Raw genomic sequence first — 15,446 nt, forward strand, 5'->3', positions numbered from 1 at the left:
TGCGTTTCAAGTTTATCAACATGGTTGGAATTGATTAGCAGATTCAGCCACAAAGTTTCTTCTAAAAGGTCATGAAGATTATTTCAAAATCGATTTACGATTTTAGTTTTGCTCTTTATTGCTCTACTTATAATTTTGTATTATATCAAGGAAAGGAAATACATTTATGACAAAAATACACATACATAATAACATGGGTAGGTAAATCTTTTTAAAGAGTATCAATCAATTTCCTCCTTATAATATACAATGAAACTGGATGTTATTTTACTGAATGCTAAGAAAATAGTGGCTCTTATAAGTTTATAATGAGAGAAATTCATTGAATTCTCAAATTACTCCCTCTTCCCCAATCTCCCGCTAGACGGCTAGCCTAACAGCATTTAGCTCATATGCAAAATTAGAACTTTCGACTATGGGTACAGTCCATGAAAAAGGTTGACAACCATTGGCTATTCAATGAAAACAAAAAGCAACTGAAATAATATTATTAAGGTTAACAATCTTTGGCTATTGAATGAAAAAAAAGTAACTGAAACAATATTATTGTTAATGAGCAGTTTTGACATCATTTATTAAAATCATTTTAGAACAATAATAGAGAAATATAATGCTGCATTACACAGCACCTCAAGAACATGTCATTATTAAAATTATTCCATGCTCTTTCTCAATTTTTAAGTTCAAAATCGCAATATTGTGGATTAAATTAGATTGATTTAAATTTTTTCAATTATTGAATTGAAGTACATAATGTAATAAAGTTACAAAATCTGGCCAATCATTCACTTATTGTTTTCTAGTTCTTGTTGATTAGAAATAAAAATTAATCCTCTTTGTCACTGGAGAAGCAGCGTTCATGTGATCTGGAGAGTTGAGAGTAGCAAGTGATTGGAATAAGAAAAATGAATGTCTAGTCTATGTACTATTAGCAAAACAATGACATACATGCCTCAAGCCACAAATGCTGTCAGCAGTTTGTTGTTTTGCTGTGGGGAGAGAGTGGTGTGAACTGGTTTGTTGGAGAGGGAAGTGTAGAATGCCAATGACTCCCCACTACGTCCCCCTACTACAGTACTAACTCAGCTCAGACAGAAATCGTCATTTGCGTTATACAAGCGCTTTCTACCGGTATAAGTGATACTACACGTACACATAAGGCGAAACAATAGTCGGTAAGAATGTTCCCTCTGATCTCTTCTCTGTGTTTAATACACAACTTAACTGTTAATATAAATATCGATTATGGACCCAAAATATCAATACTTGATATTATCGATATTGAAATACTCATCGATCTTCGTTGCTGTTTGCCTGTTTCCTGCTTTGTTCGTTTGTTCTTTGTGTGCCATTGCGTATGCAATCGATTACATTTTTGATTTTTCTCAAATCCGGTTCTGCTGGATTATTCAACAAAAAGGTAAGATATTTAAATTGTAGTCTTTTACATTTAATCTTTATAAAATACCTATACTCTCTTGTGTCTTAATTAAGTATGGTAGATTTTACTGAACTATTGTTGCTGCTTAAAAACAACCTATGGACTTTCTACTCACCTTTTATATCCTATAATTAATTTTTCCTTGTGTTACACTAACTTACTCATGTATTTCAAAATATTCATAATATTATGCTGACTTCTGTTTCTCACTTTTTCAATAAAAAAATCCTTATACCATTACGAGATAAATTATAACATTCTAATAAATAATATAATGTTTTCTGATCTCTGTAAATGCAACCTCAGAATTGCCGCTTTCTGTGACTAGCTATGTTTACACCAGAGTTAATTACACAATTTTCAATAACTTTTATATAATAAGTTATGTAATATATAGGTTTATATAATAATAAGTTAATCACAAAAGTTATTAACATTATTTTGTGTTATTAACTTTGGTGTAAACATGGCTTAAACTGACATAGCCTAACCTAACTAAAACTTGAGACTTTTCCATTATTCTTTCCAGAGACATTCCCGCATAAGAGATCAAATGTTTACTCTTACGATACTCACTTATTTAATAAACATTTCATGAATGAGTTATAATATTGAAAAGTATATTGGTATTAATGCTTCAATAAGGCACTTGAAGCATTGAGTTAATGTCTGATTGGTGTTATGAGTCTTAAGTTAAGTAGAATAGTTTTTTATTGTTCTGGACAGAATGTTTGCAGTTATTGAATTTGGAGGTTCAGAAGAGAATAAAACAGCTGTCGTGAGACACGAATGGCTAACACCAGCCAAAAAAGAAGTTTTTTGGCCGCCGTTTAAAATGTCAACGCAGTTCAACAAGACACTAATAGACGGTGTTGCACCTGATGATAGTAAATAGACCCTGTTTCCTGTGAGGCGATGCCTTTATACTAGTGGTTAGTAGTATTTTTCATGCAAATACATTTGAAAAAAGATTTCCTGAATACAGAGTCGCCACCTATTTTAAAACAAAAAATTTATGAGTAACTCCCGGTTTTCCAGAGTAAAATTTCAAATTTTCCAAGTATCCATGGTATTTGAGGAACAAGATACATTCGTAAAGAATTTATTATGGAAATCTTCAGTTTGATCTTCCATGACGAATTACGAATAGCACATTTCAATTTCCAAATATATTAATAATTTTTGACACTACAGTCTATTTTTATGGGGAATTAGTACGTTATTTTTACTAATCATGTGTGTAGAGTGCTTTCGGACAAGGTCAATTTCAACACTAAAGTGGATTGTTGAAAAACTAAAAATTCCTCACAAAAATAGACTTTGGTGTCAAAGTTATCAATACATTTGAACATTTATTATTTTTTCTGATGTGAGTCATTCTCTTACTAATGAAGCTGATTCCGGCTATTGGTGACTCTTTAAACTTTGGCGAAAGTCTCATTTCGAAGAGAATGGAAAAATCAAAATATTCTATTTTGAAATTTAATTGATTTATATCATGACTAAGAATATGATCATTATATATATTTTAAAATAAATGATGAGCAAGCACCAATTTTTTTTCAATGTTTTACTATACTATACAGTACAGTAGTTTAATAAAATTGGCTTTTCGCATATTAGGAATTGACTCGATATTACTTGATTGGCTTGACTGATTTATTGCCAGCTCACATAGAAGCCAGCTTTCACATATGCACAGCAAATTATTCAATAATTGAACTCGACATTTCTTTTATGTTAGCTGGCAATAAAGCGTAGATCGATAAATTAAATCCATATCTAACTTATGACTCTGAAAAATCCATAGGCTATGGGTGGACGGTTTTATGCATAAAGGAACCAAGCGCCATTTTTGGCTAAATGGAGTTAGTGCTGCCATCTTTTAGAGAATAAAATAATCCTTTTTATGAATGAATAGTTTGGTCATTATGATTCATGGTTGAATTACCATGCATTGTTATGCTTATTACCCTATACTGGATTTTAGAACGCATTATGGAAGATTGGCTTTTGGCTCCTTAATGCAAAATACCCTATCCTAGATAGAAATGTATGATTTAATATATATATATATATATATATATATATATATATATATATAATATATATATATATATATATATATATATTATATATAGTAGTGTATAAATCATAAATTTCTATCTAGGATAGGGTATTTTGCATTAAGGAACCAAAAGCCAATCTTCCATAATGCGGTCTAAAATCCAGTATAGGGTAATAAGCATAAAATAACCAAGCAACATAGTTCTGTATTCTGTTGCAGTATTTTAAACAGTGCATCAGCCTTGATAGTATTAATATCTATAATTTATTTTTATTACAGATGAACTATTGAAGGCACGAGAGAAGGAAAGATTGGCCGAAAAAGAATCTGACTTACAAACAGAAGGTGATGATGTATTGGTATTAGATGGAAGAAGAAAGAAACGGAAAATCACAAAAAATATATTATTTTCCAGCAGTGATTCATCTGGAGATGAATGCTCACAAAATGTCAAGAAAACTCTTCTCTCGAAAGACTAATATTGCTATCCTGCTCGTGCTCCATCTCCGCCAATGAGCCAGTCTCAGAGAGACTCTACCTCTCCACAATTATTTGCAACACCATTGTCCTCAGTAATATCGAGTCTGCAAATTCCTCTATTGAGAGAACATCTGTGACTCAGTCTGGTAAGTTGAGAAGTAATTGCACTGTTTTATATTAAAATTAATTCTAGTCTATATTACAGTTTGGGCTATACTACTATACTGGGCGATTTAGTCAACCACTACACATACTGTGTAGGCTACATAGTAGTATAGATCATATGGTCACCAGTCAGCAAAAAAATGGATCAGTATAGTATAGGCCTAAGAAGTAAAGTGACTACTCCAGTATTGATGTGAGAAATATATTATCATAATATGACTCACACCAATAGCATTTAGTCAACATGAAAAAATCAAATAACTATCAAACAAAAATGTTTTATTCAGGACATCAACCGCAATTTTTGAATGTGCTCTAAGTTTTTTTTATTAATATTAACTAATTTCTATTTCAATACTAATATAAAATTAATATTTCTCATAAATATTGAGCAATGTTAATTTTATTTTCAATTCTACTCTGTTATTCTCTCATTATAATGCACATTAGAATTTCATCATAAATAAATGATGAAGTGGAATTATTGATTACATTATACCAGTTCCATTTGTTGTTACGCCATAATCTAGTGAACGGCTTACCATAGAGATTGTAAATATTTGATAACTATTAAAAAAAGGAAGATTATTGAACAAAATGCTCTTTTCCAGGATTGAATGTGGTTGCAAATCGCATTGCGAAATTGGAATCGGAAATTGTCAAATTGAAAGAATATTTGGAAAATATTCTCCCTCAAATAGCTGGACTAAACAAGCAACAACCTTCTACCGATACATTGACAACAACCTAAATTCCTCCTCTCCCCTGTAATGAGAAGGAGGAAGTAGAGAATCTCGAAGTGTGGCTGGAATCTGAGCAAAACCAAAACCTCCTAGTAAGTAGTCTGAAAAATGTATTTCAAACACTCATCCTTACTATCTCTTATATTAATAGCTTAATGTGCCGCACAGTGAGTAGGTGGTGGAAGATTATGAACATACAGTGTCCCATAACCCTTGGTTGTAATGTGACACAATTTGTAAGAGCCGTCAACCTTGGACTTTACATTATATCTCCAACAAAAATTATTACATTGATTAATTAATTATAAAATTATCATGAAAGTTTTCTTATATTGACCTTGGTTTCCGATATAATAGCGTATAGATTTTTTAATATTTCTGAAATAGGCCCACTCACTGTCATTGAATACTTAATTTCTCTAAAACCACTCATCCAATTCGAATTATGAGGTAATTTTTTAAAAGAGTTGAAAATTTCACATTTATTTCATGTCTCTTATTTTTAAGCAATATCTATTGGTGACCAAAGTTGAAATTAATACATATTCTATGATAGTTGCTATTATTTATACTTTTTTAAACTGTATTAAATAACTTGAATAATATTGTAATAATAATAAATAATTCTCTTTCCTACTTGCATTACAGTTTACTTACTTTTGAGTTGCAGACGCGTTTCAAACTCTGGTGCTCATCTTCAGTGCTTGTAGCACAACTTGTAGCTCAAAGCACTGAAGATGAGCACCAGAGATCGAAACGCGTTTGCAACTCAATAATGAATGAGCTGTGAGTAGAAAAGTGAATTACTTGAGTTTACCTTTTCTAATTTTGTTATTAATGTGAATTAATCAGTGTGTTCATTTTCAGGTTCAATATCTTGGTAGGGTAGGGGGCAAAACAGTAGATTATGTTGTCAGAAAAACACTAGCTCGATTATTCTCGAACAGACTGGCACAATCTTATAATTGGACGGGAAAAAATGGCAAGAATGCTTTGCTTCAGTTGAAAATTAAAGACATAATTTTCCGTAAGTATGATTTTTCCCAATGACACATAGAACTTGAATTTCTCTCTATAAATAACGGCGCTATTGCTGTGTTCCACCAACATAATAATAATAAAAGGTTCCACCAACATTATCGTGTTAGTTCTCTTGAATTTGAACTCACTTAAATACTATTTAAGTACTAATTTAATATTTCCTTCACATTTCAACAGAATGTATCATGGATACTAGAGAATACATGGTGAGGATCATGAGCATGTTGCACAGTAGATTGATAGGATTTTGATGTTTCATTTCACTACAAGAAATTACACCATAAAAGGCTGTGTCCGCGGACTAGCTGCTATGTGTGGCAGGCTTTATGCTCAATATTGGTCTGGCACATTCTTCCATTTACAGTAATACAATAGATACCAGTTGTTCCATGTTTAACTTACTTTAATCCACTAGTGTTAAGAATTAACAAAAATATCAGTGAGTCATCTTATTATTCTATTACAGGTGTTGTTCGCAATAATAAGCAGACCGAATCAGGAAGTGAGTTCGACATAATTGAAAAAGCCAAAAGTTGGTTTCGATTTGCCAAAGATCGTGATGGAGGACGGGAGGAGAGACGTAAAAGTAAAGCTAATTGAGTTGAAACAAAGTCTGTGTAAGCAAATGTATCTCTAAAATATTAGTTTATTCAGAAGTTTGGCTGAAAACTGTGAAAGCTATGTTTACATGTGTGGTATAAAGCTATGTTATACAGAGGGGTGCAAAAGTAGGTATACAGTAATTAAATATGTTAAAAAATAAGTATAGGTTTATTTCTACAAAAACTAAACTTTTACAATCTATTCTAAGAGCGTTAAGAAACAGAAATCAACTCTTAAAAGTGTTGTACTTCACCAATACACTTACTTCCTTTTGTGTTCAAATTGTTTGCATTCACAGTCAACACACTGTATACCTACTTTTGCATCCCTCTGTATATTATTCCTTGACTTTAAAAATTCTTCAGCAATCTCTTCAAACTAAAATTGCTTAAGTTTTAGTTCATATTACATCAACAATGACTTATGAATTGAGTAAGAGGCAACAACAAAGGTGATGTAGGAAAAGGACTCATGAAATTGAAAATGAGATAGTTGAATCAATTATTGATAAAATACCACCTAGTATTAAATCACCAAGACTTGTCAATGAATCCGCTCTTCATATTTATCCAGATAAAGATGTATTCCCCAATTCAGATCAAGACATATTTTCTGATTCAAATAGTCCAACAATAGATACTGATACTGATAGCTCAAAAACAGAATCTATTGCAACTGAGGTAACACCATCCCCAAAAATCAAAGATCAGTTGAGCTCTTGGGCCTTGAAATATGCAATCCCCAATGTGGCCACAACAGAATTGTTGCACCTATTGAAAAAATTTATTCCAGCTCTTCCTCTAGATTCCAGAACATTGGTACACACTCCTAGGAATAGTAATGATATTCAAGAATGTTGTGGGGGACGGTTCAAGTATTTTGGGCTTCAAAGTATTTTAAAAGAAAAACTAAATATGAAAATCAATTCAATATATTATCCATGTATGAAAGAGATTGCTGATGAATTTTCAAGTCAAGGCATAATGTTAATAACTATTTCCGTAAATGTTGATGGATAACTTCCAGCTCAACAACAGCTTTCTGGCTCATATTAGGAATTGTAGATCAAGTTGATGATAGGCAACCCTTCATAATTGGGATTTACTGTGGGAAGCATAAACCTTCTAGTGCTAATGAATTTCTACAACCATTTGTAAATGAATGCCCTGATCTTGAGAGAAATGGTATCATGGTCAATGATGTGAAATTTGCTTTTAGAGTTAGCTGTATAATAGCTGACGCTCCTGCTCGGCAATTTGTAAAATGTATTGTGTCTCATTGCTCCTCTCATGGTTGTGAAAAGTGTATTCAAGAGGGCACTAGTTTTAATAGAAGAATGATTTGGGAAATTGAAAAATCTCATCCAAGAACAAATGAAAGTTTCAATAGTTTAGAGTACATAGATGAGCATCAACGTGGTCACACTGTATTATCTGAAATATCTATTGGACTAGTTTCCAATGTTCCCCTTGACTATTTACACTTATTATGCTTGGGTGTCATGAAAAAGCTGATTAGAATATGGGTAGAAAAAGGTCCAAGAAAATGTAAACTGAGAGCATGTTCAATTAATACTATTTCTGAGAGATTAATAACGATTGCTGCGAATCACATGCCTCGTGAATTTTCCCGGAAACCAAGATCATTGAATGTTTTTGAGTTCTGGAAAGCCACAGAGTATCGGACATTTATTCTCTATTTTGGTCCAATTGTTCTGGATAAAATACTTCCTAAAGATTTATATGACCATTTTGTTGCCTTTCATGTCAGCATTTACATACTTGCCAGTGGTAATAAGTCCTATGATGCCAATTGGAGAAGATATGCTCAAGAACTAATAATTTTGATTCATTTCTAAAATTCATCCCAGAGATTTATGGTAAAGAGCTATTGATTTATAACTTCCACAACTTAAGTCACCTCACAAAAGAAGTAGAAAATTTTGGTTGCTTGGACAACTTTTCAGCTTTTCCATTTGAAAATTTTATGAAGGTGAATAAGAGAATGATCAGATCACCTAATCACACTCTTGAGCAGGTTGTAAAAAGGTTAGGAGAAATAGATGCGACAAAGTTTAAAAAAGATGAAAAAATTTTAGTTAGGAAAGATAGATTCAATAATGGAATCAAATCTATACCTTTTCTCGTCAAAAATATCCTGCTCTATTGGACTGGGCTACAAGGATGGTTGTCTCCTTACCAAAGATAATGGAATGGTTATTGTAAGAAATATTAAAAAGTGCAAAGAAGGTGGGTTTGCATTGAAATGTGATAAGTTTCAGTATAGAGAAGACTTCTATCAGGTACCCTTTGGTAGTAGAAAGTTGGGTATTTATTCTGTCCATTCATTACAAAAAATAAATAAGTTATTAGACCCAGACCAAATACACTGCAAATGTATGCTCCTACCAAATTTTTTTAATAAAGACACTTTTGTATGTGTACCATACTGTAATATGTATTCATTCTATTGAATTTGAAAATATGGACTGAGTTTTTACAAAATCTGTTCTTTTTTCTAACATAGAAAAATTATAATTTTTTTTACATTTCCAAGTTTGTTATGACCCAATTGAAAAAAGTCATAACAATAATCAATTGATACTATAAAGAACTACAACCAGGGCCTAAATCTGGATTATGGCACCTAATGGGATGTCGGGGTCTTTGGAGCATTGATCCTTGTACGGTCTATGTCTTCTTAATTGTCCTTTTCATGTGTATCCATTCCCATGCAGTTCCATTATCCATTCTCATAGTCTTAATTATGTGGTCAATCCAGAAAACAAAAAGATTGTACCAGCTTTAGTGCTTTAAAGTGTTCCATTTCGTGACATAATGAATATTTTTTCCTCGAGTAAATCTCTTTTCAGTACTACTTATATTAAATAAGTATAAAGTTTTCTTAAATTGGGCAATACCACAAACCCAGAAATATGTTGGAAAACTTCGAAGTTTTAATAATTTAAAACCAATCACCTTTTTGTGACACTATATCTATTATATTATACCTATTATATTAAAAGTTATTTAGCAGCTTCATAGCTATTGTATCTATTATTAAAAGTTATTCAGCTACTTCTATTTATTTTCTATTCCTTTTAGTTATTTGACTTCTATATTTAGAAGTCAATTTGATACTTCAGCTATGTTATAATCATGTGGTCAATGAAAATTTGTGCTTTTATTTTCTTACTACCATGGGTACAAAGAATAATGTACAATTCATTTCAAAAGATATTATATAGTAGTTTGCATTCAAGTGAAAAAAATCTTTTCAATTCTTCATGATAATTCAATATTATGTTCCAACTTCTGATTAATATATTATCAGATTAATATATTGTCACTTTCATAAAGTTGATTATCACGTATTTCTGCCAATCTGTATTGAAGATTAATTTTTTGTGTAACTACTTGGAGGTATAATGAGTAGAAGAATTCAGGAGAAATGTGTTCTAGGCTCTTACGAAGTAACCAAATTTCAGCTGTTAGATGTAGTAGTTTACTGAAATTTCAGCTGTTATATGTAGATACTAAGGGTGATCACTCTCCTTTAAATTCTGTTAAGTGGTGCAATTTGTACCACAACCCTGTTGAATAGTGAAATCTAGAATTTTCTCATGCAACAGGAAATTTCAAAAAAGACTAACTTAACAGAATAAACAAGAAGATGAATACCCATATTCAAATCATTTTTACATTGATGTAAAAATAGATGTAGATGTAGCCTACTTCACATGTGAATGATTCCACTTTGTATATGAAAGGTTTTTGATAAGATACATTAATCTTTTTGGTTTTTATTAGTCATAGGATCTATTTTTAGACATTGTTATAAACATTCTACCACATTTTTCTAAACAAGAGAGACTTTTGTGTAAGTACCATATTTCATAATATGTAAAAACTCTCTTACATTCTCGTCTGCTCAGTTAAACTTATTATTATGATTCTGTTATGTTATGGCTTAAATGTTATAATTTGAAAGCTTGCTATCATAATAATTATAGTTAGCATCATTTGTTGCTTCAATTTCTTTTCTTTTTTTTTTGTTTATTATTAAGAAGTAACATTACTTTCTTTGCTAACCTTTTTTCATAATATAGTGGAAAGTGTTCAGTTTGGATCAAATATTGAAATTGTATACATTTATTGTGATAGAACAATAATTATCAAACTTTATATTATACAATAAAATTTTCCTGAAAACATAATATTATGTTCTATGATAAATTTGAATTAAAACATTTTCCAATAATATATTATTTTCATTTAATTGATGTAACCTGTTGCTTGACTCCACATCATCATACAAAGTTATATTTGGATTGTACAATTATGAAATATATTGTATTTCACATTCATGTTTACTTGAGAGGGCTCATTCAACTGCAACATTCTTGTGTCCAATAATGCTTGCTGTAAGATACCGTATAGTGTAGTATAAAATTTATGTTAGCTCATGAGTACACAAATGTGGAAGATTTTATTGGTACTGAAGTATTTATAATTGCTCATATTTATCTTGAAAAGTTTATGTTGATGGGTTACAGATCTTATTGTACTGAACAATAATTTAAATATACATTAATGGTTCAGTAAAATGAGATCTTCAATCCATCGGTCAATCTATGGACTATATTATCATAGAAATACAATATGAATTATCATGAAATATTTTACATTAATAATCCAATATTACCAACCCAGCCTCATATACCTCATTAATACCCAACCCAGCCTCATATAATCTTACTAAGTCCCAATGATTACCCCAGGTTTACCCTGCTATTCCCAATAAGAGATGGGGAGGGCGGTTTATGTGTCTCCTAGTAGTTGGCTGTAACAAACATTATTGTACAAGAAAATATTGCAGGTCTATGCCCTGGGGTAGGCAGGTCTATGGGGGGCATAGACCTGCAATATTTCCTTGTACAATAATGTTTGTTACAGCCAGCTACTAGGAGGCACATAATCCCCCCTCCCCCAACTCTTATTGGTGGTAGGGTAATAATTGGGAATTAGTTGGATTAGATGAGGCTGAGTTGGGTAATCATTGGGAAACAGTTGGATTAGATGAGGCTGGGTTGGGTAATCATTGGGAAATAGTTGGATTATATGAGGCTGGGTTGGGTAAATCGTTGGGAATCAGTTGGATTAGATGATGCTGGGTTGGGTAATCATTGGGAATTGGTTGGATAAGATGAGGCTAGGTTGGAATCAAGTTGGACAGTTGTAGGGTTTTGAGTGGTTTTGTTGGATAAGCCAATATCTTCCCAACTGTTCTAAGCGCGACATGTCTAACGGTCGGCCTACCATTTTGGCCAACCATTTTCCTATATTGGCCCAACTGTTTGTGCTACCTGGGTGATAATAACTTGGGTGTTGGGAAAAATAATATTGTGTAACTGATGTGCAAACGTTTTGCCGACTCAAACCCGATAGATGGCCGAAAACAGCTAGGCCTACACCAATTTGCTAGTTCGGCTAATTCTTTTTTGGCAACAATAACAGGTTTTGCACCCAAGTTGCGGAACTATAGCTATTCAAAGCAGTGGCAATGCACTAAAGCCATGTGTGTTGATCTGTATTGCATTGAAAAAAATCCAAGTATTATATTATTCTCTATCATTTTCTTCACTATTGTAGGCCTACTTATCAATTATTCTTTTCATCTCATCATATATTACTATACTTTCATTCTTTTACTACTGTATACATTATTGTAAATGGGACAAAGGATTCTTGACAAAACACAAAATGGGTACCAGTAGATCTGTGATGGATTTGAGTTTACAATCACAAAATAGCAATTTTATATGAAATTTCAATAGTCATGTGATGGCCTAGAGAAATAATTTTTTTTGTATTGTTTTGTACTGTACTGTTATTTCTTACAAATTTCTATGATAAAATTAGGAACTCAATTGAATTTGACCTCAGAAAAATTGTGGATTTATATAAATTTTCAATCAACAAATGTTGGTTCTCATCTTTAACCATGTTCTAAGACCAAATGATAAAATTACTCAATGTAAAAAATCGTAAATCTAAGTTGTCTACCTACATGAGCTGTATTCTACTTAATATGTTGTAATTCTATATTTTATGTTTTAAAGATGTTCTGTGACAAAATGATAAACTCACTTGGGCTAATTGAAAAATTGTAAATATATGTAGGCTATATATTGTCTACTAAATTGATAATTGTATTTGTAAGTTATTCTGATGGAAAGATCATGTTTGTGACTTATATTATCCAAAACATATATTATACTGTAACACGTGAATACATAAATGGTGTATAGGCTAGTAGATGTTTTTATTAAAAAACTTTCTATTGGATTTTCGTTTACTCATAAAACCTTCATGGCATTCAAGTAGCAAGTTTTTAAAAGTTTGAGTAGTATCTTGCATGATTTGCTTCAAACAATATATAACTCTTGAATTTGGAATTCTCCACCTACTCTAGAAGATATGGGGGTGCTTAGTGAAACTAGGAACATGAATACCAAACTATACAACATTGATTTCTTACCTTATACGTTTGGCTTGGCTACCCATCATATTGAATGCTATTGATTTCCTATTAAGGCTATGCATTACGCTGTTTTGAACATTTTATTGGTGACATTTTTTCAAGTGTCCTGATTTATATACTATTAAGTTAAAAAAATGGAACAAATTACTGAGGAAACCAGTTTTAAAATTATTTTTACTTTTTGAGATATGAACGCCTAGGATAAATTTGAAATCTTGGGGGAGATCCATTTCCGAATTGGTAGCAAATAAATTGAATAGGAGCTCTTCAAATCTGCCAGTATTCAAATATTGTCTAGTTTAAAAAATTATATGAAAATAACCTGAGAGGTTCTGTTTAATTGAAGGGGATCCTATTCGAATTTGAAAAACTACTTTTTGTAGCTTAAAGTTTTGGTCCACATCTTGATTTTTTTTTAAGGGGAGGTTGTCATGTGATACAAGATCAAAAAACTGAATTCCAAGAGAAAATAAAATGGCACATCATAATCTCAAACCGTTTCAAAGATTACATTTAATAAATATACTGATAAATTATAAAGAAATGGAATAATTCTTTTTCATAACCATTCTTTTAATCTTTGAATTCTGTATCAAAATCATTCATCACATGACCACCTACCCGTTTAAAAAAAATGGAGTTGGATTCAAAACGAAGTTTGAATCATATGATGGTGGACAAAAATTTTGAAGCAACAGAAGTGCTTTTTTTAATTCGATTGGGATCCCCAATAAACCCAACTGCAAATTATCCTTGTAGAAGAAATATTAAGCTGTTTCCATAATTTTCATCAACTCTGTATACAATTACAATCTGCAAATTTCAAAGATCAATACAACAGTTCATGAGCGGGCAGTTCTCCAACCCAGGGGGCATCATATTGATGGGGAGAAAAATATGATGTGCGGAAAAAGAACAATAACATTGAGCCGTCTTCACTTGAAAAGTTGAAGAAAAGTAGAAGATCCTTTAAACAAATTCCATAAGCTAAATGAAAAGCAAGTTACTATTTTTTTCAGTAAAAACTCCTTCTATTTCTCTTCCTCTTTAAGTTGATTTTTGATGAGCTACAAGAAGCGAATCATTCATTTCATTCTGAGTTTCAGTATCAAAAGAATCAATGCTCGGTGGTACTAGAAAGATGTCAGCATTTTGAAGAACTCCATCATTAGAAGGAATTGGAGGAGAGCTGTTGTTGAAGGGCTCACTGATCTGATGATCTCCAATACACGGAATAGAGTAACTTATACTTTCATTCAGAGTTGATTGTTCAGCAACAGGAAAATCAGCAAATACCACCGGTACATCCTCCAAATATATGACCTGAAATGAAACAATAAAATAAAATTGTAAGCCAAAAAAGGCACTTCAACAATTTTCTACTCAACTGAGAGAGAAAAGTGTAATTCAAAACAGAGATAACTGGATAATTAACATGAATATATAAAATTTAATTTTCAAAACAGTTTAAAGGTGGCATTTGTAAGCTGCGGCTCGAGCCGCAAGGCTGGAGCCGTGCGGCTGTGCGCATGTCTGTTTGACAGAGAAAATCAAAGTGCGTCTCTGCGCATTATGTTTAATACAGAAAACATGCGCACAGCCATGCGGCTCGAGCTGCAGCTTAGGAATGCCACCTTTGGATGTAATTTTCTATCATTTCAATATTATGTTCTTTATGAAAATATGACAAACTTTTTTATTAAAATAGTATAAATTATTTTCAATCACTCAAATCAATTAAAAAAATATATTTTCAAGAAACAATTTGAATTTTTTTGTCAACAATTTTCCACTTCAATTACTCATTAATATTTTTATCAATATGAAGACATTTTTTTAGTTAGCAAATTCACTCCACATAACCAATGCACCTTTGCACTGATGCACACTCCAATGCATCTTTGGCTAGTGGAATTGTGCCTTCTAAAGATGTCAAAGATGAAGCCTATTATAAGAGTGGGGATTTGGATAATCCTGAGAATTTCAGACCAGCAGTTTCAAATCCATCCTGTATTTGCAAAGCTACTTGAGTACATTGTATTGGCTAGAGTTAGGAAGTATCTCAAAGATTGTTAAGTCCTAACAGAGAAACAATATGGATTCAGGTCTGGTTTATCCACCAATGACTCTCTTTACGCCTAATAAACAAGGCATTGACTCACATGGATGACGGTTCTAGGATTTGCGGTTTGATTGCAGACCTGTCAAAGGCATTTGATCTAGTTAATATAAAAAATACTAATAGCAAAATTTAAATTTTATGGCTTTCAAGACGTAGTGTATAATTGGTTTGTTTCATATTTTGAGGACAGATATCAACAAGTTATAATGGAATCTAATAACAATTATGTTCATATGTCAA

At 31.9% G+C, this 15,446-nt stretch overlaps 1 protein-coding gene across 1 annotated transcript; it reads left to right on the plus strand.

The window, feature by feature from the left end:
- The first annotated feature begins 645 nt into the window (after positions 1-645).
- On the plus strand, positions 646-12,888 carry LOC111058104. Its single transcript, XM_039443377.1, is given in 6 exon segments — positions 646-2,373; positions 3,789-4,135; positions 4,766-4,989; positions 5,765-5,924; positions 6,405-8,394; positions 8,397-12,888. Coding segments are annotated over 2 exon segments (1,017 nt in total). The 5' UTR covers positions 646-2,373; positions 3,789-4,135; positions 4,766-4,989; positions 5,765-5,924; positions 6,405-7,730; the 3' UTR covers positions 8,750-12,888.
- Positions 12,889-15,446: the final 2,558 nt, after the last annotated feature.

This window comes from Nilaparvata lugens, chromosome X (assembly GCF_014356525.2).
Source record: "Nilaparvata lugens isolate BPH chromosome X, ASM1435652v1, whole genome shotgun sequence".
NCBI classification, from domain to species: domain Eukaryota; kingdom Metazoa; phylum Arthropoda; class Insecta; order Hemiptera; family Delphacidae; genus Nilaparvata; species Nilaparvata lugens.